The following is a 22,413-nucleotide window of genomic DNA, read 5'->3' as shown; positions in this document are numbered from 1 at the left end:
AATATTTATGCCCAATCAAATAGTTGGTATCACAGCAATCCCTGCCAAGGTTTTTTTTTCTTACTGTCCATATTGGAGAAAAATTCAATAATATCAGAGCCATATCGCGAACAGTGCCTTGGAAGTGTCGAACTGACTGCTTATGCAATCTTGGAGAGGCAGACATATAAGATCAACAGAAATTAAGATTGTAATTGTGTAACTGAGTCACTGTAATGGTTTAATGCTTAGTTTAGTTACCGCCCATGATACGAATGAAAGGCTTATAGGAGCAATATTATTGTTTATAGCCTGGCCACTGTCTTGCTACGTCACAAGGGGGCTATTTCAGTGACCGGGATTAGAGACAGCCTCTTAACCATCAACCATGTTATAACGTCTTCAACCAGTCTGAAGATTGCACGGCAAAAAAAAAGAATAGAACATTCCAGCCCGCGTGTTAGGCTGTACCTCAACATACCATATAAGTTTCCAGTGTAAACTTAAGCAAACAACTTTCTCATATGAAGCCAATCTTAGTTGAATTCAATCTAGAAACTAACTTTACAACAAAGCCAGAGAGGAATAACCGGATGATTTTGAAGACGGCATTGAAGAGACTTTCAAAGAAAGCATCATCCAGGCTAAGAGGAAAGATATTCAGGCGATAATAGAAGGGGCCGGGCCATATATTGAGTTAGTACCATACTTGGGGACAAATACTCAAGGACGGGAGCAATAATTGACATTGAGAAAGCCATTCAAGCTGTACCGGGAGCTGCTATTGTAATGTCAGAAGATTGTTTGAGCCCTGTATCTACACAACCTCGGAACTTTACTTAGCGACCGATACTCAAGACAGACGCAATCACGGATCTTCATACAGCTAATCACATCAAGAGTCTGTTTGTCAGCTGGAGCGTACTTTTATATTGCTCAATTACGATATGGCCAGGGTGCACTCAAGAGTCTTGCTGTGTTCATTTTGGGAGCAGGCTTACAAGTCTGCCGCTGCTGCTGCTTGCATCTGACTCCGCGATCTACGTTACCGTGGCTTGACATCTCTGATAAGCGACACCTGCTTGGCGAGGTGGTGGAATTGCTTAAGAGCCTTGATTGCAATAGACCTGCTTGGCTTGGGCCGGGGTGTCCTTGCAGCACCTCTTGAAGAGATACGAGCAGATATTGAAAATTTTAGCCCCAGTAGCTGTACCTAGACCTTGACACAACCCGCGGGTTACCCATCACAGGTCAACCCAAAACCCGTAACGCATTGGGTTTGGGTTTACTGTCCGCCAGTTGGGTATTGGTCAGGACTCCTAACCCGTGTGATTCTAAAACGCGAGGGTTTAAGGTTATTGGTACGGGACCTGATCCCCGATCCGAACCGTGGGTCCTAATCTTGGACCGCTACGGGTTTGTCGTGGTCTAGCTGTACCAAAAAGTCAGCTATCTTTTCTTTGACGGGCCGTCTTTCATGCTTTCCCGTCTACCCCTCTGGCGCTTTCTGGTATTCGCGAACAGGAAGAGGCACTGGTAATTCAGTGCTCCAGAATCGGCGTACTAGGGTAATCTATAATATGGAAATGCGCACATGCTGTAAGTTATATCATCGCTTTTCCCAAACCCAGCAAAATTACGCAGTGAACAGTTGCTACACGGTAGATTTATGTTGAGAAGCATCTAATATAATCGTCTGAGCTCGCTATTTTCTGGCAATATAGGCTTGTCATGGTTTTTGTCATCGGGGAAGCAAAGCTGGAGCTGCACTATTTGCTATCGCAGTCCTTCTGGTGTCAATCTGGAACACAGTTAGAGGATCCACTATGGTTTTCTCTACCTTTCTCAGCTTCAGATGAACTCAACGGTGAGTCCTTGAAGGAGAGTAGCCTACCTATGTTTCCAAACATTTTCGTTGGCTGAGCAGGTCGTCCATTCTGTCTTCCAGTTGACAATAGCCCCATCCATTTGAACCACGTTCTATCTGGGATCTGCCGCTGCTGCAGAATATTACAAGCACTGTCAAGATATACTCCCTCATTATCAGCGGGGAATTCGGTGACTCATATTTTCGGGTCCACCGCGCGGCAATGGCAGCACAAGCCCAGTACGAGCATCGAACTGGTCGCTTAAGTAATGATCATCCTCCGGCAATGCCGTCAGAGGGATGGATGATGTCTGTTTCGCGCAATAATCAGGAGTCGTTCGTGGAGTCCACTGTGTTTGCGCTATGTAAGAGGACTATATGGTACAAAACGACGGTCGGCGATCTTCCACCAACTTATAGATAGCGAGCAGGGCCTGCCCCATGGCTTTCTCGCCTCCATTCTGTCGTGCAATGTTTCAGACGACCGAGCTGAGAAAGGGTTAGGTGTTCACCGGTTCTTCTTGACGGTCACTGTGCAGGCGATGGATGGAAGGTCGCCATCTCATTCGATGCACATTTTACGTAGGTGGTGGACAGATGGCTGTGCGGTACTATAAAAGGAAAGGGCTTCTTGCAGCTTTTATTGGGATCCGAGTTTAGCCTCGATGTATGACGACACGAGTTTTCTCGAAATTTCTATACAAAGTTTTGACGGTTTTTGATTTGCGGTGGTCGAGTTTCCGCGTGTCCGTAACCCTAAATGCCCGACCCGGACAGAAGTTCCAGACTATATTATCAGACGGTGCACTATACTCCGTTCATACTATATACTCCGTCCAGTCTGTATTCTGTTCAGCACGGCTTCGTCACCATTGACTTGACTGCCTAGCAACTGAGCGGCCTACAACTCGCCTGACCGGCAAGGGATCATATCAACTACCAGATTGAGGTCCTGCTCATCAAGACGTTGTAAAGCTTTCTCCAAAGTAAAAGACCTATATTCTCAACCAGTTGATGCATGATTGCCTCATATCCCGATTGGGACGGGATCGACTTCCCCATTCCGATGACAACATCACCCATTTCATGGCCATCCCTTACTTCAAACAAATCCAAACAACGCTCGCGAGGATTTAAGGAAACGCCATTCACACTGCAGAACACCGCAATCAAGATCTTTTCCCCACATTTACTAGACTCACGTCCAGTCCAGGCCAGTCGCCATGGCCGACACGCCGACCCTCAAAACAGACCCAGATGATCGGCATCGAACCAAGCCCCTAACGCTAGATGAACAGCCTGTCGAGGCGCAGGCCCAAACCGGACGCTCATGGTATAATCCACGAGGCTGGTCCCTGCGCACAAAAATTATCGCCGCCATCATCGCCTTGGCTGGAATAGTCGGCATCATCGTCGGCGCTGTGGAGGGCTCCAAGGCCGGCCGGTACCCGGAATACTCGCCGCTGGATTATCGGTTGGTGGATAGCTATTCCGGCCTGTCGTTCTTTGACCAATTTCGGTATTTCGATGACGAGGACCCAACGGATGGGTTCGTCAAGTACGCATTCGCCTAGATCAAACACTGTGAACGATTGCTGACCAGGGCTCGCAGCTACGTCAACAAAACCACAGCCCAACAGCTGAACCTCACATATGCATCTCCAACCTCAGCAATACTGAGGGTTGACACGGCCACGAGAAACGCCTCGCATGGACGGAACTCCGTCCGGATCGAGTCATTCAAGACCTACGATGACGGTCTTTTCATCTTCGATATCATCCATACCCCCTATGGATGCGGCACCTGGCCAGCTCTTTGGCTGACTGACGGCTACAACTGGCCGGATCATGGGGAGATTGACGTGCTTGAAGCCACAAACAATGCGACAGACGGCAATGCGGTTACTCTGCATACCACGCCCGGGTGTAACATGGACGTCAGACGCAAGCAGACGGGGAGCACGACGTATGCGACCTGCGATAACAATACAAATAGCAACGCGGGCTGTGGGGTGCAGGGGCCGAGCTTGACTTATGGAGAGGCGATGAATGAGAGAGGTGGTGGTGTACGTCCCCTTTGACGGCGTTGGCCTTCATTTCAAGACATGTTAACGACGAGATAGATCTACGCCCTTGAGCTCCGCCCTGCGGGCATCAGAGCCTGGTTCTTTCCACGGCACTCGGTTCCATTAGACATAGACATCAGCAACAGCAGCAGCAAACCCGACCCTTCCAAATGGGGCACTGCCCTCGCCGACTTCCCAAACACGAGCTGCGATGTCTCCTCACACTTCAAGAACCAGAGTATAATCGCGAACATCGATCTCTGTGGTCAGTGGGGTGGCGCCCCGAATGTTTACTCGAGGCAGTGGGACTGTCCGGGCAAGTGTAAGGAATTGGTGGCAAGACATCCGGAGAGGTTTGAAAAGGCGTACTGGGAGTTTGGCGGGTTTTGGGTTTATCAAGCCGGTAATTGATGGAAGGATTAATGATATGGTTCGGTCCATATACAGCATCTCAACGGAATCTACACGGGGAAAGCCGATTCTAATATCCACCATCTAACAATAGAGACTGCTTATAATCCAAACATCTGTTTTCGAAATTGAAGACAGGTAGTCACCTTTCTTAAAATTGGTCCAATTCGACCAATCCGGGTTCCGCCGTGCAAAGCCCTAATTGACCAATCGTCCCATTTATATTCTTAAATGTAGGCCTTTGCTCGCCAGCAATTAATCTATTTATCTGATTATTTATCCCTCCTTAGTCAGACGTACTTTACCTTTAATTGAAGCAAAAAAGCGCCGCCATATTCGTTCTATTGCAAGTACGTGCATCTCTGCAACCCGCACGACCCAGAATCCGACACGCCAAACCACCTCCCATATCCACCAAAAACCAAATAACTCTACATTGAAATAGTTCTAGCACCTTACCGAAACTCGTAAAATGGATAAAAGAAACATTCATATCCTTGCAGGTATGAATAGACCTGGGTTTGGGCCGGGTTTACACCCAGCACCTGGCCTGCTGGCCGAGAGGAAACTGAGCAGCACTTTTAGGACAAGATTAGTAGACTTAGAGTTTATTAATCTAGAAAGCCGAAGCGTAAGGTCATTAGGCGCTGCTGCAAGATCTTTAAGACAGAGCTTCTCTTCATTAGCATAGGTACTGGTGCTGACCAGCTCAAGTCAGTCCCGACCTCCATCACCCCATCTGCCTTTACTCTTCAACAACAGACATCGTGGACATGTTTAGAGAATTGATATCTAGATGATTCAAGCCAAACTAAACTAACCTCTTCATGGGCCTCTCCCACATCATCCCCAACGCCAAAATCTCAGCAGCGCAAAATCCCAATACCATGAGTAGCTGGCGCTGATAGCCATCCGCAAAGGCATCCCTGATAGACATCTGAGTAGAATCTGGGAGAGATACCATGGAGGAAATATCTTCCATGATACGATGAAGCACATCAGGACCAATCTGGCCCTGGAGTCGGTCTTGAACAGCATTGTTGAGCAAGTTCGTGGCAACAGATAGCCCGACTGCGCCGCCGAGGACTCGAAATTGCACTATACTTCCCAGTGCTCCGGCTGCTTACAATTAGTCGGGGTAGCAAGTATGGGGTCTATCTTGGTATAGGGGGAGGAGCGGGCACTTACACATCCCGTTCTCCCTAACGAGCGACGGGACCGTCAATATAGCAGTTGCAAGACTCATGCCTACGCCTGTCCCAATGAGGGTCTGGTATCCGTATAGAGCTGCGCTCAGTGGTGAGTCTGTGGGAACGGAGTACAGCAAGCCCAGTCCGACGATTTGCAATGCGGCGGCGGCGGAGAACACGACCAACGGGGGTACGCGGCCTCGAGCGGTCAGTCCTCCTGCCAAAGCTGACGATATGGCGATTGTCAATGTCAGTGGTAAGATGCGAATGCCGGAATCAAAGGCTGAGTTGTTGTTGAGGATCTGAAAGCGGCCAGGGAGTTCAAGGACGAGCGTTACCAAAGGAACACCAGAGAGGAGGGTCATCCTTATTTCCTAGTGAGTATGCTCTCATCTCTTATGCTTGTTAGGGAGGGCCACGTACAGGCACGTTCCCATAAATACCCTGTTTTTGACAAATTCCCAGAGAAAGACGGGCTCTCTGAAAGAGTCGCTGCGGTGAAGGAACCAGATCCAGGTGAGAAAGGCGCAAACCAGAACAAAGGACAGCACAAGGAGCACAATTACCACGGCATTATCCCACGTATACAACACCGCCGCCTCTTCAATAGCCACAATCAGGAAAATGGATGCAGCCAGAAGAAGCCCGAAACCAGGGTAATCTACCCTCCTATGGAAGTCGACATTCTTTGGGAGATTCCAGAGTGAGGTAGGCATCGATAGATCAGGAAACGCACCGGGCATGGAAAGCCATACCAGTAAGATACCGACAGCACCAGGGGGGAGATTTATGTAGAAAATCCAGCGCCAGGACGTATGGTCTACGAGGGCACCGCCTATGAGCGGCCCGAGAAGAAAGCTCAATGCGATTGAAAATGCCATGTTGGCGTTGTACACCGCATATTTGTCGGGATGCACCATTTCCGCTGTAATGATGGGCACCATGCTGAATATGCCTGCGCCGCCGGCTCCTTGGAACGCACGTAGGATGATTCTGTCAAAGACTTCTGTTAGAAGAGTCTCATTCAGCTAGTCTTTACTTACAATTGCAATATAGTTTGAGCCCCGCCGCAGCCACCGGAGAAGCCAAGAAAGATGACGAGTGCAGTGATGAGCATAACCTTGCGTCCTACCAGGTCGCTAAAGTTTGCCCATATTATTAAGAAACCTGGTAGCGTTAGTATCATGCTTCTTGCGATGCACGCGTTGGATTGTACTGAAGTAGGTTGTCAGATAGCTGGAAACAACCCAGCTACTCTTGTCAAAAGCCTGCATGTCCTCCGCGATGGCTGCCAGAGAGGTACTGACGATAATTGCGTCAAGCGAGGAGAGAAATACGGCAATAGCAAGTCTTCGTTTCCGTGGGCGTTAGCTATTACATGTCGTACTGAGTATGTGATATGGCCGACATACCCAATAGTGAGACTTGTCAACCGCCGTCCCCGGAGATACGACTTCTCTTCATCAGCAGGGGTACTGGTTCTGACAGGTTCATGTTCGACTTCGACGTCCAGCGCCCTATCTGCCTTGTACTCTCCATCAAGCGTCATGGACATCGTGGCATGTGTTCTTGTTATTCGAAAGCGAACATGCGGTAGCGACGGCGAGTCATCTAGGAATGTCTTGGAATATTGCCTCATCTCATCTCGCGCTCTGGCCAGCGCTAGGTACCGAAACTATTGTCTTTGTGCTAGCCAACTTCTGCACTGGAATCAAGATCTAATCTGCGGTTGTATTCGTGTGATGGCAAATCTGGGGTTTAGAGATTACATTACTTTTGTTCAGGTACACGAGCACCCCTAACAGGTTTCATTCTTTCATCCGTAATATCGTCACACGGGGGCTCTTCGCCGAATGTGCAAACGATTTCGAAGCCTATATCCTCACACAGAAAAAACGGCCAGTTTGGGCATGTGCATGGATCCTCAGCTGTGTTGGTGATTGGGTAGCATGAAATAAGGATCGTACGGCTGAGATTCGATTGAATCAGTATAGCGCTTTTAATTTCCAGCTTCTATTTTATGCATCGAATGTGATCGAGATGGTTGTAGCCAGCAACGAAGGCCTAACCGCGTTAGCACCGTATATCGGATTCGCCCCATCATGCAAAACAGAAACCATCTACCTAAACGATGTCACACCAGCTGACCGTTGTGTTAGAGTAACCATACAGTCGGAGGCTCTGGATGTTCAAATTAATCTCGATGCTTGTAGGAAGAGGTGTCTGTCTATACTAACAGTGTGCGGGGGTCAGAAAAGGCGATTTATTCGTGTTGGCTGAACCCCCTTGTCATCCTAGATGACCTGCTGCATAGTGAGCTGCCCAACAATGAAGACCACCACTTAGAATGAAAACCAGGCAATGAAACTTGATCTGCGAATTGGCATCACGGAAGCCGGGTAATTAGGTATTGTCGACGAGCAGTCGAGAGCTGGAGGTAGCACGGAGCTGCAAGTCATCATAAACACAACCAATACATTATTTCCCGAAAACCCCATGTTGGACAAACTTTACGAGATAGGGGGCCTGAAAAGGTAGATATACCATCGCTGAGAGAACACATTGGTTGATCCGCAATAGTACGACGTCAAAGGATAGACAATGTGATCTGGAAGTGAAGAGGCTAATATCTCACCAGCAGGGATACACCTAGGCTGAGTGTCCTGAGCTGCCTGTTCGGAAACAGGGGCCGATACGCCATTCAGCTTGAATGATGCCTCGTCAGATTATCTAGCCAATAGCCAAGAAATGTTCGAGACTCTCATCTCTCTCGTAGCCAGTAGTAGATACTGGTCGCTCGCCCTAGAGGCGAAGAATGCAGCCTTTAGGTTCAGCCGTGAGAGCTTTTCCGTTTTATCAGACCGGTGATTGAACGAATGGCTGTGAAACGCGACCAGGCAGACCCCAGTCTATTCAGCAGATCAGCTTGGGTGTGACCGTGGGCGCGAGGTTGGGGATCATCTGCCATGCGGTAGGGGACAACTGAGATATACCAGGTACTTTAGTAGAGCCAGATATGCATTTCGTGGACTACGAAGTAGTCCGCTTTGAAATGGCCCCGATCCGTCCACAGGAAGCAAGGGGAACGGGGAGGTGAGGACGTATAATCTATCGATGGAGATCAAAGCACAACTCCTAACCGTATCAAGTGACATGATGTATTAACACGTAAGGCAATAACACCACGAATTCGACCTGCCTCTCGTAAAGCAGACTCAGAAGAACTACAGATTGGATCGGCCTTCCCGGAAGTGGGCAGGGAGCTTATGGCGCTGACTCTTCACCCACATCATTTCCCGCGCCTGGGATACAGTGAACGGCACCAGATTCTCTGCGGGCCTAGTTTGTGCAATCAATCCCTTGGCACGGATGAAGCAGAAACTAGAAGGATGCCTCACTCCCTTTGCGAAGCCTAGTATAGCACGTGCCCATTCGGCAAAGACCATCTTTGTCTGTGGAGCATCGCGGAATGTAAAAAAGAATGTATGCGGCATGGCTTCGTATTCCTGAAGGGTAACCGAGACGCCCTGCGAATGGGCTACCTGTGCGATTAATAGTACCGCGTCGATACTTTGCTCCTGACCTGAGGCCATCCAGATAGGGCAGCACCCAGTCCAGTCACCTGAGCCAGCAGGGCTGGCGAGAGGATGCGCAAGCATACCCGGCTGGCAGTAGAGGTTCGCGCGAGGAGGGCTTGTCGGCCAGAGCTGGCAGGTGGGATAGCCCGGAAGAAGGTACGGGAGCGTTTCGTGTGGCAGTTGGAAAATATCTGTCTTCGCATTCGATACGAAAGAGGGCAGCGAGGCGGAAAGATCCGTTGCGGGACTGACCACGGCTATTCCGGCGGGCATGACAGGTTCAACGGTGTGGCCATGGAAGACGATTGATCGGCCATTGCGTCTCAGACGAAGGAGGATCTAATAAAGCAGGCCGAAAGCAAGGCAAGCGCCAGAGCTATCGCCGGCGAGAACAACCGAGCCTGGCGGGACCGCGGCGTGAGGTGAATTAGGTGGGGGCGCGAGCAGTGTTAGGTACGCCTGAAAGATATCGAGAAGGGCGGCTGGGAAGGGGTTCTGCGGTGCGAGTCGCTGATGGACCATCAGCACTTTTGCACCAGTCTCTTTGGCGAGGAACGATGTTGTTCGAGGATAGCAGGATGGTGTATTCAAAGCAAAGGTGCCGCCGTAAATATAGAGGATAGTTAGTGTACCTTTTGTCTCCGCGTTGAGTTTCTGGAATTTCTCGCTCTCGGAGAGTGAGGTCGGTTTGGGGGTGTCTTTCTTCGCATCGTGACGGTAACCGAGCCATTCGAATTCCAGCGAGGCCGAGTCAGGCCGGTCATAAGGGACATTTCTCTCGTTCAGCTGGTCGATCAAAGAAAGCAGTAGCTCTCGCGAGGTATCCTGAGTAGGCTTCGATGTGGTGAACTTGGAGACCCAGATCTGGCCTTTGACCGGGTCGTCTCGAAGTGACGGGCCCTGGAGGTCAGGAGACGGAGGCATTGTGAACGATTTTGAGATAAGCAGCTCGCACTCTCTGGACCGCGGCCTGAAGATGCTCGATATTCTCCCAATCCATCTTGGTTTGAAATGAGATATTGAGAGGAAGATGGTAGTTGATGAAAGAGTTGTGTTACTCTTTGTTTGCCCGCACGCCAAGTCACGTCTGTACAATTTCGAGGGGAGAGCTTCCCCTCATTAGATGACTCGATTCAGCTACCTCGAATTATTGTACGGTCTTTCCAATCATCTTCACTATGGTTTCAAGGCAGACAAAGCCCAGTTCTCTACATCAATCTCCCGATCGACCCGAATCCCCTGCGTGTCTCTGCCGCCCTTCCCCACGGTAATCTGCGTTAGAGGGTACGTATCGCTGGTGGAATTGTTTACATGCGTCTGGTACTTCTCCCTTCCTCCATAGACGCTCCGAATGGGTTGCGCACCTGTGTCCGTCCGATCCGCAGTGGAGCTGTGGGAACCTTTGCTTCCATACGTAAGTCGACTGCGAAGGGAGCTTAACAAGCTGCCGCACTTGATCAGCAAGGGCGGGTATGTCGGCAGACAGGCGCAGAGGATGGCTACGCCAAGGTTAATGGTCGACCATAGAGCTGCTCGTGCCAGGGGAACTGCAGCAGTTAGACTCGTGCCAACGGGGTTCCAAGGTACGTACGGAGATCATCGCCAGGGTTGTAATGGTAGACGATTCGGATCGTTCCAGTGACGAGGATACTATACTGATTGGCATGATTCAGCCAGGGATCTCTCTAACGTACAAAGCACTCAGCAAGAAGATACTCGCCACTGCAATTCTCTTCCGCAAGCTCATGTGCGATCGCAGCACCGTCGGTATGGGCAGGCCGATGATGGCCAAATCGATGAGCATATCCACCAGCTCGATCATGAGAAAATACACAGAGAAGTTGAAGCAGTGCCCGTCCACGGTCTTATCCCAAAAGCACCTGATTGGCATGCAATACAAGAAGGAGCTTATAATCGCAGCAACAAACCAGGCAAGACAGATGGCAATGGTCGCCTAGATGACCTGGCGAAGAATTTGCACCGGGAAAATGCGGCGGTAGAGGAAGCACATCGACAGCTTGATTGGGGTAACCGTAAACCCATAGAGAGGGGGCACCGCGTACGTCGACTTCATGTATGCGACATATTTCCGCTGTCTTTCCTGGGGGTCGATGTAGACCTGTCCGCCGCCGAAAGTGTAGACGCTCACGAGGGTATTTACACAGAAGCCAAAGTAGAGCACTGCGCTCAGCAAGACGAACCAGTCGCCTAGGCTTAGAGAAACGCGTTTTATCCGCCTTGCAGAAAGGCGTAGCCCGACGGCCAAGCCAGTGAGAACCAGAAATAAGATTGTCACGACTACGGTGGCGTAGCCGATGTCGTTGAGACCCGTGGATGAGGAGCGTGGGGTGAGCATCTTGCCAGAAATGCGACTATGGCACCCAACTCTATTCCAACGCAATAAAGCGAGTGAGAATAGGGTATTATATTAGAATTTCTTACCGCCACATGTTGGAATGACCGCGTCTTGCACAGCCCTGTACTCCCCCAGATTCGCAGCCAGGCAAGGGAAGATATTTCAGCTCGACACCTCCACGCACCCCTTTCCAAGCTGTCCACAGAACTGGGGCCGCAGTATCGGAGCAAAAGCATTGGGATCTAACTAGTACGTCAGATAGAGCCTGCCGAGTCCCAGACGTTACACCGTCCGTTGGGTTTGCGCTGCATCCTCCAACAAAGACCGAGAGCACTATGAAAGGTCGACTCCTCGTTCTGCAAGAGTTGGATCTTCTGCAATGGAAGATAGGACGCACGATGCTCTGAGACTACCGCTATTGGTCTCCGGGACGCACCGCATCTGGCAAGCCAAAGGGAATGGTTTTTCATCGTTATTATCGAGCTCAGAAACAGTGTTCTCTCCACCCTGGACGAGGATACTTATACTCTTTTCAGAGAGCTTTTATCAGGTGCTGACGGTATGCTCTGGGTCTGTCGAGGCGGCGGCAACCGCCCGCAGCTACCAGAACACGCCATGATACAGGGTGCTTTTCGGGGAATTCGACTTGACGAACTGGCATCGAAGTCTATTTCACTGTTCCTGGAACCATGCTCAACCGATCCAAGGCGCATATCAGAGTTGACAATGCGAGCTTTCGGTGCTGTGGCTACAAGACCTGTGAATGAATGTGAGCAGGAGTACGTTGAGCGCAATAGTTGTCTCTGCGTCGATCGGCTTATCGAAGCTGATTACATCAACGAGAGACTTCCTGATCTCCTAGCAGAGATTGAGGAGAGAAACTCATTGTTTGGAGCGCATACAGCACTGTGGCTCGACATTACAACACCAGGCTTGTTGGATACGCTCGTGTTCATCGCGGATGAATCGTATCAGACTCCGCTAGCCCGTGATGAGATTGAGATTAAATGTTGAAGCATGCGGGGTGAACTTCCGTGACTGCCTTATTGCCCTGGGACGCGTCGCTGGGGATCGCTTCGGGTTTGAGTGCGCAGGCACAGTATCTCGGATGGGCAGTGAGGTTCGAGACCTGGATATAGGTGATAGGGTTTGTGCCAGTGCAAGTGGGACATACCAGACCTACGCTCGGTGCAGGAGTGGCGATATAATTCCTATCCTGACTACATGAGCTTCACTGAAGCGGCTGCCTTGCCTGTCGTCTTCAGTACAGTTTACTACGCTCTCACCCATATTGCGAATATTCAATTAGGCGAGACGAAACTCATTCATTCAGCGACAGGGGGTACAGGACAAGCCGCTATTCAGATTGCAAAACTTCGCAACGCGGAGATCTTTGTGACCGTCGGTTCAGAGGAAAAAAAGAAACTGCTAATGGAGTTATACCAGATCCCGCCGGAGCGGATCTTCGACAGCCGAAATGCGTCCTTTGCTAAAGCTATCCGCCGTGTCACTGGTGGCAGAGGAGTCGACGTTGTCCTAAATTCATTAAGTGGTGACCTTCTGGTGAGTAGTTGGGAGTGCATCGCTCCATTTGGTCGATTCCTTGAATTAGGCAAAAAGGATATCCTTTCAAACCACGATCTCCCAATGCGGCAATTCGAGCGAAATGCGTCTTTCCATGCAATTGACCTCAATGAAGCGCGGAAATACCGGCCAGAACTATTACAGCGGTTACAGAGAGAAATTGGGAGTCTCATGGCAAGCCATACCGTTACCCCGCCTCGACCGATACATGTTTATCCCATTAGCGAGGTCGAGCAGGCATTTCGGTATCTGCAGCACGGAAAGAACACGAGGAAGACGGTTATCGAGATACGAGGGGATGACCCTGTCAAAGTAAGTAGGAAGTCTCCTCTTCCCTGAACCGATGGTCTAATACCTCCTAGACGAAGCTTACGATACAGCGCTCGTGGTGTTTCGATACGAACGCTACATACATTATCGCCGGCGGTCTCGGTGGCATTGGCCGCGCTACAGCGCGGGGGCTAGTGAGCAGGGGTGCGAAGAACCTCGTCTTGCTGTCTCGTTCTAGGTCCAATGCAGAGACCCAGCAAGTTATTGATTCTTTGATAAGAGATGGGACTCGCGTTGAAGTCCATCCGTGCGACATTAGTGACTATGAACCTCTAAAACATGTGCTCGAGGACGTTTGCCAGACGATGCCGCCCATTAAAGGCTGAATTCAGTAGGCCATGGTACTCCGTGTAAGTGTGGCTTGTATTATTTGTTTTCTGCCTGTCCCTGCTGATTAGTTGCAGAACAAAGTCTTCGCGAACATGCCCTATACTGACTGGAAAGAAACGGTGTCATGCAAGGTCGCAGGGACCTGGAACCTACATCTTCTTCTTCCCAGTGGTATGGACTTCTTCATTATGTACTCGTCCATCGTTGGCGGGATTGGAGGCACGGCGGCGGTCAACTACGCCGCTGCGTGCGCATACCAAGACGCCTTGGTGCACTACCGGAACGGTCTCGTCGAGCGCGCAATAACACTCAACTTGGGTGTTATGCTAGGCTACGGGGTACTGCGCGATAACGACATGGTACGCAATGAGCTCACGGCGTCTGGGTACCCTATTGGCATCTCTCAAAGGGAGATTTTCGCTTTGCTGGAGTATCACTGCGACCCGTCTCTTGAAATCCCCCGCACACCGCTCAGATCACAGGTGCTGGTTGGTCTCAATACACCACTGGGCTTAGCTGCAGAGGGCCGCGAGGTCCCTGTCCTCCTCAATCGGCCGCTATTCCGTGGAACTTGGAATATCGTCGACTCCGTCGAGTCGCCCGCCGCCAATGCAGCCGAGGATGCAGGAGGCAATGAGGACATCCTCCGTCGACTGGTGGCTGTCACCTCCATGCAAGAGACCGCCGATGTCATCGCCGAGTCACTTATGCAGCGACTCAGTAAGGCAGTCGGCGTTCCGCTCAAGAACCTAGATGCGACCAAACCGATGAATCAGTATGGGGTGGACTCGCTGGTCGCTGTGGAGTTGAGGAACTGGTTCAAGTGGAAGTTGGATGCAGATGTCGCCGTCTTTGAGATGCTGGGCAAGATGACCTTTGAGGAGATGGGCCGTATCGCGGCGGTCAAGAGTCTGGTGGTTAAGAGGATACTGTCGTCTTCGGCTTGGTCGTAAGCGATGGCAGTGGCAGCTGATCTGCATATTGAAGGTCTCCGGTGACAGTTAGGGCTTGGATGTGGAGTCGTCTATATATTGGCCAGTCAGAGCAGTCAGAAGCCGCCAGCAATTAGCACAACCAGTCTAAGATGATGCCATCGATCAACACTCTCAGCGACATTTAGCGAGTACTTAATAGTGGAGTTCTCAGGCGATAGATAACGCTCCAACCCCACCAGAGCTTTCTCATCCTTCCACTTGCTATAATACCCATTAGATTTTCTACACTTTCTCTGCAAACAACTAAGAGCGTCAATTATCATCAACATGTCGTATGGAACAATCGCATCGGTGGAGGATCCTCCCAGCGCGGATCTCGCTCAGGAGCACGAACAGGACGATGAACACGCCCAAGAGGATGAACCGCTGCTCCCCGCCGTAGACTGGAAACCTCCCAAAGGGTTCCTTTGGATAGAAGTCGGTATGTTCTCTCCTTCCGCTGATGTCTCTGTGGGATTCACCTTAACATCACTAGCAATTTTCGCCAATGTTTTCCTCTCCGGCTTCGACGGCACAATCACAGCCTCGACCTACGCGCTCATCAGCTCCGAGTTCAAGGCCGCAAACACCTCCTCCTGGCTTACAACCTCATACCTGATCACCAGCACGGCATTCCAGCCTCTGTACGGCAGGTTCTCTGACATCTTTGGCCGGCGAGCCTGCTTTTTCACGTCCACCATCAGCTTCCTCCTCGGTTGCCTGGGCTGCGCCGTTGCGCAAGATGTCGTCTTTCTGAATCTCATGAGGGCCCTGACGGGCGTCGGTGGAGGGGGTCTCATGACGATGGCTACAATCATAAACTCCGACATGATCCCCTTTCATCGCCGCGGTATGTACCAAGCCGCGCAGAACGTCCTGCACGGGTTCGGGTCTATCTGCGGGGCGTCGCTCGGCGGGTCTATTGCAAATACGATCGGTTGGCGGTGGTGCTTTCTTTTACAGGTGCCCGTGTCCGTTTTTGCGCTTGCGATCGGACGGATCGTTATCCCTATGCCGCAGAAACCTCCTACGGGCGTTGGCTGGAGTGTTTGGAAGCAAGTTGACCTTACGGGTGCGCTCCTCCTCATTCTCGGTCTGTCCGTGCAGCTGGTCGGCTTGAGTCTGGGTGGCAATGAGCTCCCTTGGAGTAACGGATGGGTTGTTTCTAGTCTGCTCGGCAGCCTGGTCCTGTTGGGCGGGTTCATAGTCGTCGAGGCAAAGACAAGTGCTATCCCTGTCATCCCGCTGCGGATGTTGAAAGGTCTCTTGCCGGTTTCCACGCAAATCGCCAATGTTTGCGTTGGGATGGCAGCTTACGCTGTAAGTCTCTCTTGCCTCCCTATCTCTTCGCTCAGCCCCTCCCTGCAAGTATCAAGACGCAACTATTGACGTCAGCAGTTCCTCTTCAACCTCCCTCTCTTCTTCCAAATCGTGCTGCTAGACAGCGCATCCAAAGCGGGTGCCCGTCTTGTGATTCCGTCCCTCGCGACGCCCGTCGGCGGACTCCTGTCTGGAATCGTCATGTCCCACTACGGCAAACTGAGCTACCTAATGCGTGCAGGTGCTATGCTCATGTTTCTGGGGAACCTGCTTGTAATGATATTGGACTTTGAAGACTCGGCATGGAAGTACTTTGTTTACGTTATACCTGCGAACCTGGGACAGGGCGTTGTGTACCCGGCAATTCTATTTACGGTGTTGGCGGCTTTTGGGCATGAAGGTTCAAACCTCCTCATTTTACTTGATTTTTAAGGGCGGTTATTTGGCTAATCGTGGATGGGAAACAGACCATGCAGTATCTGCCTCGACAGTATACCTCATCCGCTCGCTGGGAACGGTCTACGGTGTTGCGATCACGTCTGCAATCGTGCAGAATGAGCTCGTGCGCTCCCTACCGGGGGCGTTGCGAGGTGTACCAAATAAATGGAAAGTACCTCCCCTGCCTCCCCTACCCTTTCACCTATATATGCCTCCTTAAACACATATATTCCCCTTTACCATTCATAACATCATCACCCATTACATCAACAACCTGCTCACCACTACTTCTTTATTATTGTGCAGGTGATCGACGAGATCAGACACTCCGTCAGTGCGATCTATACCCTCGAACCAGAGATCCAGCTCGCAGCAAGACATGTCTACTACGGCGGGATTCGGATGGCGTTTGCGGTTAGCGCAGGGTTCGGCGCTGTTGCTGTTGTTGCGGCGTTGTTCGCAAGAGGACGGGGCCTGAAGAGGGGGGAATGAGATTTCCCTTAATGGGGGTCTCATTTCCTGTCCTGGTAGTGACTAAACTACTTCTAGGGTTCCCCATGGGACAGCTGGTTGAGTCGGGGGAAGTAGTTAGGTGAGTATTACGATCTACGGGATGACATGTTGCTTGACGGAGGGTGGTGGTTAGGAAGAGCGCCGCAGATGTTCTGTTAAAGGCCGTATATAAAGAGGGGTAGATTGTGATATGGAAGTAGAATCGATAGACAAATGGCTTTTGGGACACCAACAGTTCACCAACCTCTTCAGTCAAGGCAACAAATGACGTCTCTAGACTTTTGAACCATATCCGTATTCAAGCAATCTATATACACTACCATATCGGCATACCATGATTTGGGGCCGCGGTGAAAGACCACTGCGATTGCTCTACCTCCCCATCCAACCTCCATCGACCGTAACAAGCTCTCCACTAACATAGCTACTGGCCTCGCTCGCCAAAAACACCACCGGCCCCTTAAAGTCCTCGGGCCGTCCCCATCGTCCCGCCGGAATGCGCGCCATAATCCCCGCATTCCGATTCGCATCATTGATCAACGCCACATTCATATCCGTATCAATATACCCCGGCGCAATCGCGTTCACATTAATGCCCTTGCTCACCCACTCGTTACTCAGAGCCTTCGTCAGCTGCGCAACACCACCCTTGCTCGCCGCGTACGCGGGGACCGTAATGCCACCCTGGTAAGACAACAAGGAAGCAACATTGATAATCGAGCCCTTCTTCTTATTCGGCGTGAAAGAAGACTCTGGCAGAGAGAGGATGTAAGCGCCGAACTCGCGACAGAGCGTGAAGACGCTCGTTAAATTGACGTTGAGAACCTCGTCCCAGTCCTCGTCGGGGAATCTCTCGGATGGATGCCGCCGTTGAATCCCTGCACAGTTTAGCAGGATTGTTGGGTTGTGCCCTTGCGATACGAGCGTTGGGATAATGGCCTTTACGGCAGACCGGTCGGAAAGTTCGGCGGCGTGGATTGTGGCTTTGCGGCCTAAGCGCGTAATCTGGTCTCTTGTCGTGGTGTTACTGGTGTCTCTCTGCGCGTCGCATGTTAGCTAGTGGATCGTTGTCGTGTAGTGGATATGGGGAGGTGAAATGGGTGGACGCACCTGAATGAGGATAATATCGGCCCCGGCCTCTGCAAGCGCAATGGCCATTGCAGCGCCAATGCCGCGGGTTCCGCCGGTAACGAGGGCAGTTTTGCCACTGAGGGAGAAAAGAGATGCGACGTCTGTCATATTATGATTGGGGTGCTTTGCTATGAATGTTGATTGAGTAAGAGGGGGTCGGAGCCTTCAGGTACTGTTATATAGTGCTAGTGCGGGGCATCCAGAAGAGGATGTTTCCGTTGCCGACCTCAAAGCCCGTCCGAGTCGCCCCGCATCGGCTATTGCTCCGATCGGGAGTCGTCCGATACGACGGAGTATATAGTATATGGTAGTAGGCTTTTTGCAAAGATCTAAGTGAAGAACGCACACAAGAACGCAAGTGGCATTAGTCCTAGTATCACCACATGGAGATCTGATTATATCCGGCCACGGTTCTGAGAGATAGTCGTCTATTTGTGCAAACGGATATCCATTCTCTTTGTGCTGGTTGGATATGTTTCCGTTTACTCGGACAACTTCCACCTGCCAGGGCTTTGCACTTCCATGTTGATTGAGTGTAGCACATTTTCCGCTGCTAATTATAAGAGCTTCTAATAGCGGACGAAGCAACATCCAGTTGTGCGCAGAGCTACCAGAGCTCGTCCAGGCACCGGGAATATGCACATTCAAGACTACACATAGTCTAAAGCGCCAAAAGGGAAAACTTGTATCATGTTACATGATGAACTCAATCAGACATAAGCCACTCGGGAACCGCATCCTCATCCTCAGGGTCTTCTGATAATAGAGAACCCTCATTCTCTTCATCTTCGTGTTCAGAGGCCTGAGATGCAACTTCCACGGATTGCGCGCGGGACTGGACTTGTGAAGGTGCGCGAGAGAGAATCTCGACACTGGCGGACGCAGAGTCGTTGACTGACGAGGCTACTGTGATAGGCTCGTCAATTGAGCCTCCCAAGGCCCTTGTGACGGCGGAGAGCGCTTGCGCTGGATTTGCATTTTGGGGTTGACCAATGGTAGAATGCCGCTCGGCTGGTGGAATGTCTGCGTTGTTTGGCACGACGATAAGGTCATATCGTAAAGGCGGAGATTTGACCCTGCGAGGAGGTTCACGAACAGTTGGGTTTAGACCATCGCCCTCTGGAACGAAACCGCCCCCCAGGTCGCTCAATGAAGCAGATACAAGCTGATCCCGCTGGTCGCCATGGGAGGTTCTATATCTGCGTAATTCGCCCACGAGTGAATGACCTTCCGCACTGAAGTCCGGTAGAAACCCACCCCCCACCTCCCCGTCATATGCGGAATGCTCTTTTGGTGGTCGAGGATTAGGCTGGGGGGTCACCGTCTCGGCATCAGATTCAGGAAGAAAGCCGCCCGCTCCCTGTGGCTCGCCCTGTTCCATCCCACTCGCCTCGTCATCCGCTTCACCCTCAATAACATAGCCTTTCACTCGCTCAGCAATCCGAAGCTTCATTAAGAGGTTCTTCCATGCTCGCAGAACCTCGACGGCTCTTTCTTCCTGCTCATTCTGCAGTTTCTCTTCCTCGAGTGCTTTCAAGACTTCTTCGACTGCTTCCTTATATTCACTTGCGACAACTACCCCTTTGATGATAGCTGTGCCGTGGCGTCCCTTGAAACTAAACCCGGTAACGGCGTCTGCATAGTCGATCCCTAGAATTCGGGCAGCCCGCGCAGCATCTAGATGTGTGATATGAATACCACCAGCGGGAACCATACTCGGTACATAAACATCCAAATTTCCAAATGCGTTTTTTGGTATTCGTCCCTGGACGACTGGTGGTGGTTTATACAGCTCCGTTTGGAAGAAGGCGTAGAGAGCAGTTTCTTCGCCTTCTTCCTCATCATCCACGGCCATTCCCCTGTTTCTCACTGGTATCCGCTTTAGCGGTTGCTCGCCAACCTTTATGTCGCGGCCTAAACGGTACCACTTGTTCGCACTGCGCAGAATATGGACATCTGAGCGACGATAGATCGGCTCCGTCTGACCCTTCCCACCAGACTTTCCTAGGCTAACATGACCAGTAACCCGCTTGGGAAAGATAACCTCGTTGCGACGTAGATGCCGCTCCAGCGCATAAATAGGGTGGTCTTTGAAGTCTTGCACGTTCCGCGGCATAGGCTCGGAGGCTGTCTTTGCGGTCAGCTCGGCTATTTCTAGCTCATCGCGGTCTTCCAAAAATGGCTTCTCGAAGTGTTCGAGGACCCTTTTCCACCAAGCTTCACCATTCTTGGTCGATTCAACCCGTAGTTTACGGGTCTTGGCGTTAAACACTCTAGTATAGCGACGGGTGACGTCTCTTGCTGATGCGTCTTCTTCAAAAGCTACGACGTAGCTCAGAAGGTTATAAGGATCGGTAGCAGGGGGTTCGAGTTTGTGCGGTTTTGCGAGCGTTTTCGTCACCATGGGATCAATAACGACCCATTTCTGGAAGGCTTCGTTGAATGCCTCCACCCAGAAAACCGGATATGAGGACTCACTCCGAGTGGGTCCTGTAATTGTCAGTAAAGCCATTAAGCCGGTCGAGGGACGTACGTGAAGAGAGAACAGTGGTATTCTGCACTCCCGTTGGCTTGAAACCCGGCCGCCCAATCCTGCGAATAGGCGCTGGTTTTGCCTCACTTTTGGTTGAACCATCAGTCAGCGAGTCGGGATCGTCAGAAGATATGACGATAGGTTCCGGCTCTGGCTTTTGCGGAGGTTGCATGGCTCCCGAGAACGGCAACGGCTGTAAAGAGCAGACCAACCTGGCCTCGACAGCAACCGACCGAAGAAGTGCACAGAACAACTGAGCGCCGAAATCCCGAGAGCCTTGCATAGTCTTGGCCTGAGCGCGAAAGTCGTCTAATGACAGGAACACTTCGGCGTCAGAGATGATAGCCTCCTATAGCATATTAGCAAAGTCTGATTAGAGGAACGAGTGCCTACCGTTCTTCGCTTCAACGAGTCGGGGTCGTTCGCCCAGTGTGCACGCCGTAAGCCAGGTCTTGTGATCTTGAACCTTCTAAAGAATATATCCCCAGCCTGGTTTAGGCCGTCAAGGAACATTGCTGATCTAGTATGCTGCGGCTTTTCCTCAGGTGGATTCAACTGCGACCTTATATGCTTCGATAGTATTTTTCTAAGAGATCCCTACAATACACTTAGAAGGTTCAGATGAGGATAGGATGCAACGCACCTGTACTTCCTCGTCATTGCACCATAAATTACGACGTTGAACATGGCACATTAGACAGAGCAGATGCATCTTATGGACATCAAGTCGGAGTTTCTTCTCTGCCGCAGTTACTGGTTTGCGCCGGACAACCCTTCGCTTCCGATTGTGGTCCTGCTCAAGGGTAATTTGAAGCGGTGCTTCATCCGTCACGGACGAGGTTGGACCTGAAATAGTAGGCTGTTGTATATCGACTTCCTCCCACTCCATATCTGATTCATCTGACTCTGATGGTGAATTATATACAATCTGCGGTTGCTTGACCGCATCCTCTTCGGCATCCATGGGGTTTGTATCCTGTTGTAGGACTTGCGCCTTGAAAGCTTGGGCAGTCCGAGCCCTGTATCCTGCCGGCTTGAATCTTTTAGCCGGTCGTTCATTCTCTGACTGGCTTATTTCCTGCGCTTCAGCCTCCGCTAGCATCTCCCGGTAGACCTCTGGTATTTCGTCTTCGGCTTGTTTCGATCGGCGACTACGGGGAGTTCCGCGCGATGCAAGGCGGCCGGGGCGCGTCCGGGACGACATTATGGGCTATTGTTTCTCGCAGCATGAAGGGTATGCGCGCATAGTCGAAGATAATGAACAAGGTCAGAGGATGTGACTCAAGAAATGAACGAACACGAGGTTACGCGACTGTTTGTCGAAATGAGACCGATCACGTGTCATGTGACGTAAGATTTCATTTTTCCCTTTTCGATGCCCGGCTCTTGGCACAAGGCTACCGCTTGCAGCTCCCTTGTATCATACCCAGGCCCCTTATTAAGGCATGGTTGTCCATTGTGCCTTACACCAGAGAAAATAAAAGCTATTTATAATTACTTTATAGATAAGTGCGTTTATATCTTGATAACTAGCCATCATGTTGTATGGTGATTTTGGAGTAAAAGGTCTACCACGCAGTAATATTCACGCCCTAAAACATCAAGGTTGGTCTAAGAAAGGTTGCAAGACAAATATCTGAAGAGCACAATGCAGATTCTCCAGGGCTCTACAGATGCCTCAGCCTTTGACGATCTTATCGAGGAGCCGAGAGTGCTCCGACGTTAATGATCTTGTAAAGGACAAGAATGGCGAGTGGCAGGCCAAGCCGCGGTACGCTAAACGCGCGCTTTGAAGTGACCGCGGCTTTCATAG

At 50.9% G+C, this 22,413-nt stretch overlaps 8 protein-coding genes across 8 annotated transcripts, besides 1 other annotated feature; 3 read left to right on the top strand and 5 right to left on the bottom strand.

Moving 5' to 3' along the window:
* Positions 1 to 22,413: part of a sequence feature (contig 1.62 526..201480(-1)) that runs on past both edges of the window.
* ANIA_03883 (glycoside hydrolase family 16 protein) lies at positions 3,020 to 4,475 on the top strand. Its single transcript, XM_050611387.1, has 3 exons — positions 3,020 to 3,404; positions 3,459 to 3,912; positions 3,970 to 4,475. Exons 1-3 carry the CDS (start codon positions 3,070 to 3,072, stop codon positions 4,321 to 4,323), a joined length of 1,143 nt encoding a protein of 380 aa, XP_050467421.1. The 5' UTR covers positions 3,020 to 3,069; the 3' UTR covers positions 4,324 to 4,475.
* Positions 5,076 to 7,068, bottom strand: ANIA_03884 (putative MFS multidrug transporter; the record flags this gene model as incomplete). Its single annotated transcript, XM_656396.1, has 7 exons — positions 5,076 to 5,115; positions 5,145 to 5,421; positions 5,512 to 5,879; positions 5,937 to 6,506; positions 6,557 to 6,680; positions 6,730 to 6,863; positions 6,926 to 7,068. The coding sequence occupies 7 exons, from the start codon at positions 7,066 to 7,068 to the stop codon at positions 5,076 to 5,078; spliced, it is 1,656 nt and encodes a 551-aa protein (XP_661488.1).
* ANIA_03885 (uncharacterized protein) lies at positions 8,738 to 10,015 on the bottom strand (the record flags this gene model as incomplete). The annotated part of the gene is made up of 2 exons (XM_656397.1): positions 8,738 to 9,430; positions 9,488 to 10,015. 2 exons carry the CDS (start codon positions 10,013 to 10,015, stop codon positions 8,738 to 8,740), a joined length of 1,221 nt encoding a protein of 406 aa, XP_661489.1.
* Positions 10,268 to 11,541, bottom strand: ANIA_03886 (uncharacterized protein; the record flags this gene model as incomplete). The annotated part of the gene is made up of 5 exons (XM_656398.1): positions 10,268 to 10,638; positions 10,683 to 10,741; positions 10,786 to 10,971; positions 11,155 to 11,478; positions 11,534 to 11,541. The coding sequence occupies 5 exons, from the start codon at positions 11,539 to 11,541 to the stop codon at positions 10,268 to 10,270; spliced, it is 948 nt and encodes a 315-aa protein (XP_661490.1).
* ANIA_03887 (uncharacterized protein) lies at positions 12,672 to 14,644 on the top strand (the record flags this gene model as incomplete). Its single annotated transcript, XM_050611386.1, has 3 exons — positions 12,672 to 13,343; positions 13,412 to 13,654; positions 13,766 to 14,644. The coding sequence occupies 3 exons, from the start codon at positions 12,672 to 12,674 to the stop codon at positions 14,642 to 14,644; spliced, it is 1,794 nt and encodes a 597-aa protein (XP_050467420.1).
* ANIA_03888 (MDR family MFS transporter) lies at positions 14,954 to 16,915 on the top strand (the record flags this gene model as incomplete). Its single annotated transcript, XM_656400.2, has 5 exons — positions 14,954 to 15,107; positions 15,162 to 15,985; positions 16,064 to 16,385; positions 16,453 to 16,595; positions 16,730 to 16,915. The coding sequence occupies 5 exons, from the start codon at positions 14,954 to 14,956 to the stop codon at positions 16,913 to 16,915; spliced, it is 1,629 nt and encodes a 542-aa protein (XP_661492.2).
* ANIA_03889 (putative 2-deoxy-D-gluconate 3-dehydrogenase) lies at positions 16,839 to 18,175 on the bottom strand (the record flags this gene model as incomplete). The annotated part of the gene is made up of 3 exons (XM_656401.1): positions 16,839 to 17,214; positions 17,313 to 17,992; positions 18,047 to 18,175. 3 exons carry the CDS (start codon positions 18,173 to 18,175, stop codon positions 16,839 to 16,841), a joined length of 1,185 nt encoding a protein of 394 aa, XP_661493.1.
* Positions 18,774 to 21,804, bottom strand: ANIA_03890 (putative DNA repair protein Rad4; the record flags this gene model as incomplete). The annotated part of the gene is made up of 4 exons (XM_656402.1): positions 18,774 to 20,557; positions 20,601 to 20,949; positions 20,994 to 21,155; positions 21,244 to 21,804. 4 exons carry the CDS (start codon positions 21,802 to 21,804, stop codon positions 18,774 to 18,776), a joined length of 2,856 nt encoding a protein of 951 aa, XP_661494.1.

The sequence above is a fragment of the Aspergillus nidulans genome, chromosome II (genome assembly GCF_000011425.1).
Source record: "Aspergillus nidulans FGSC A4 chromosome II".
Taxonomy (NCBI): domain Eukaryota; kingdom Fungi; phylum Ascomycota; class Eurotiomycetes; order Eurotiales; family Aspergillaceae; genus Aspergillus; species Aspergillus nidulans.
This window is presented reverse-complemented; position numbering and strand designations above follow the sequence as displayed.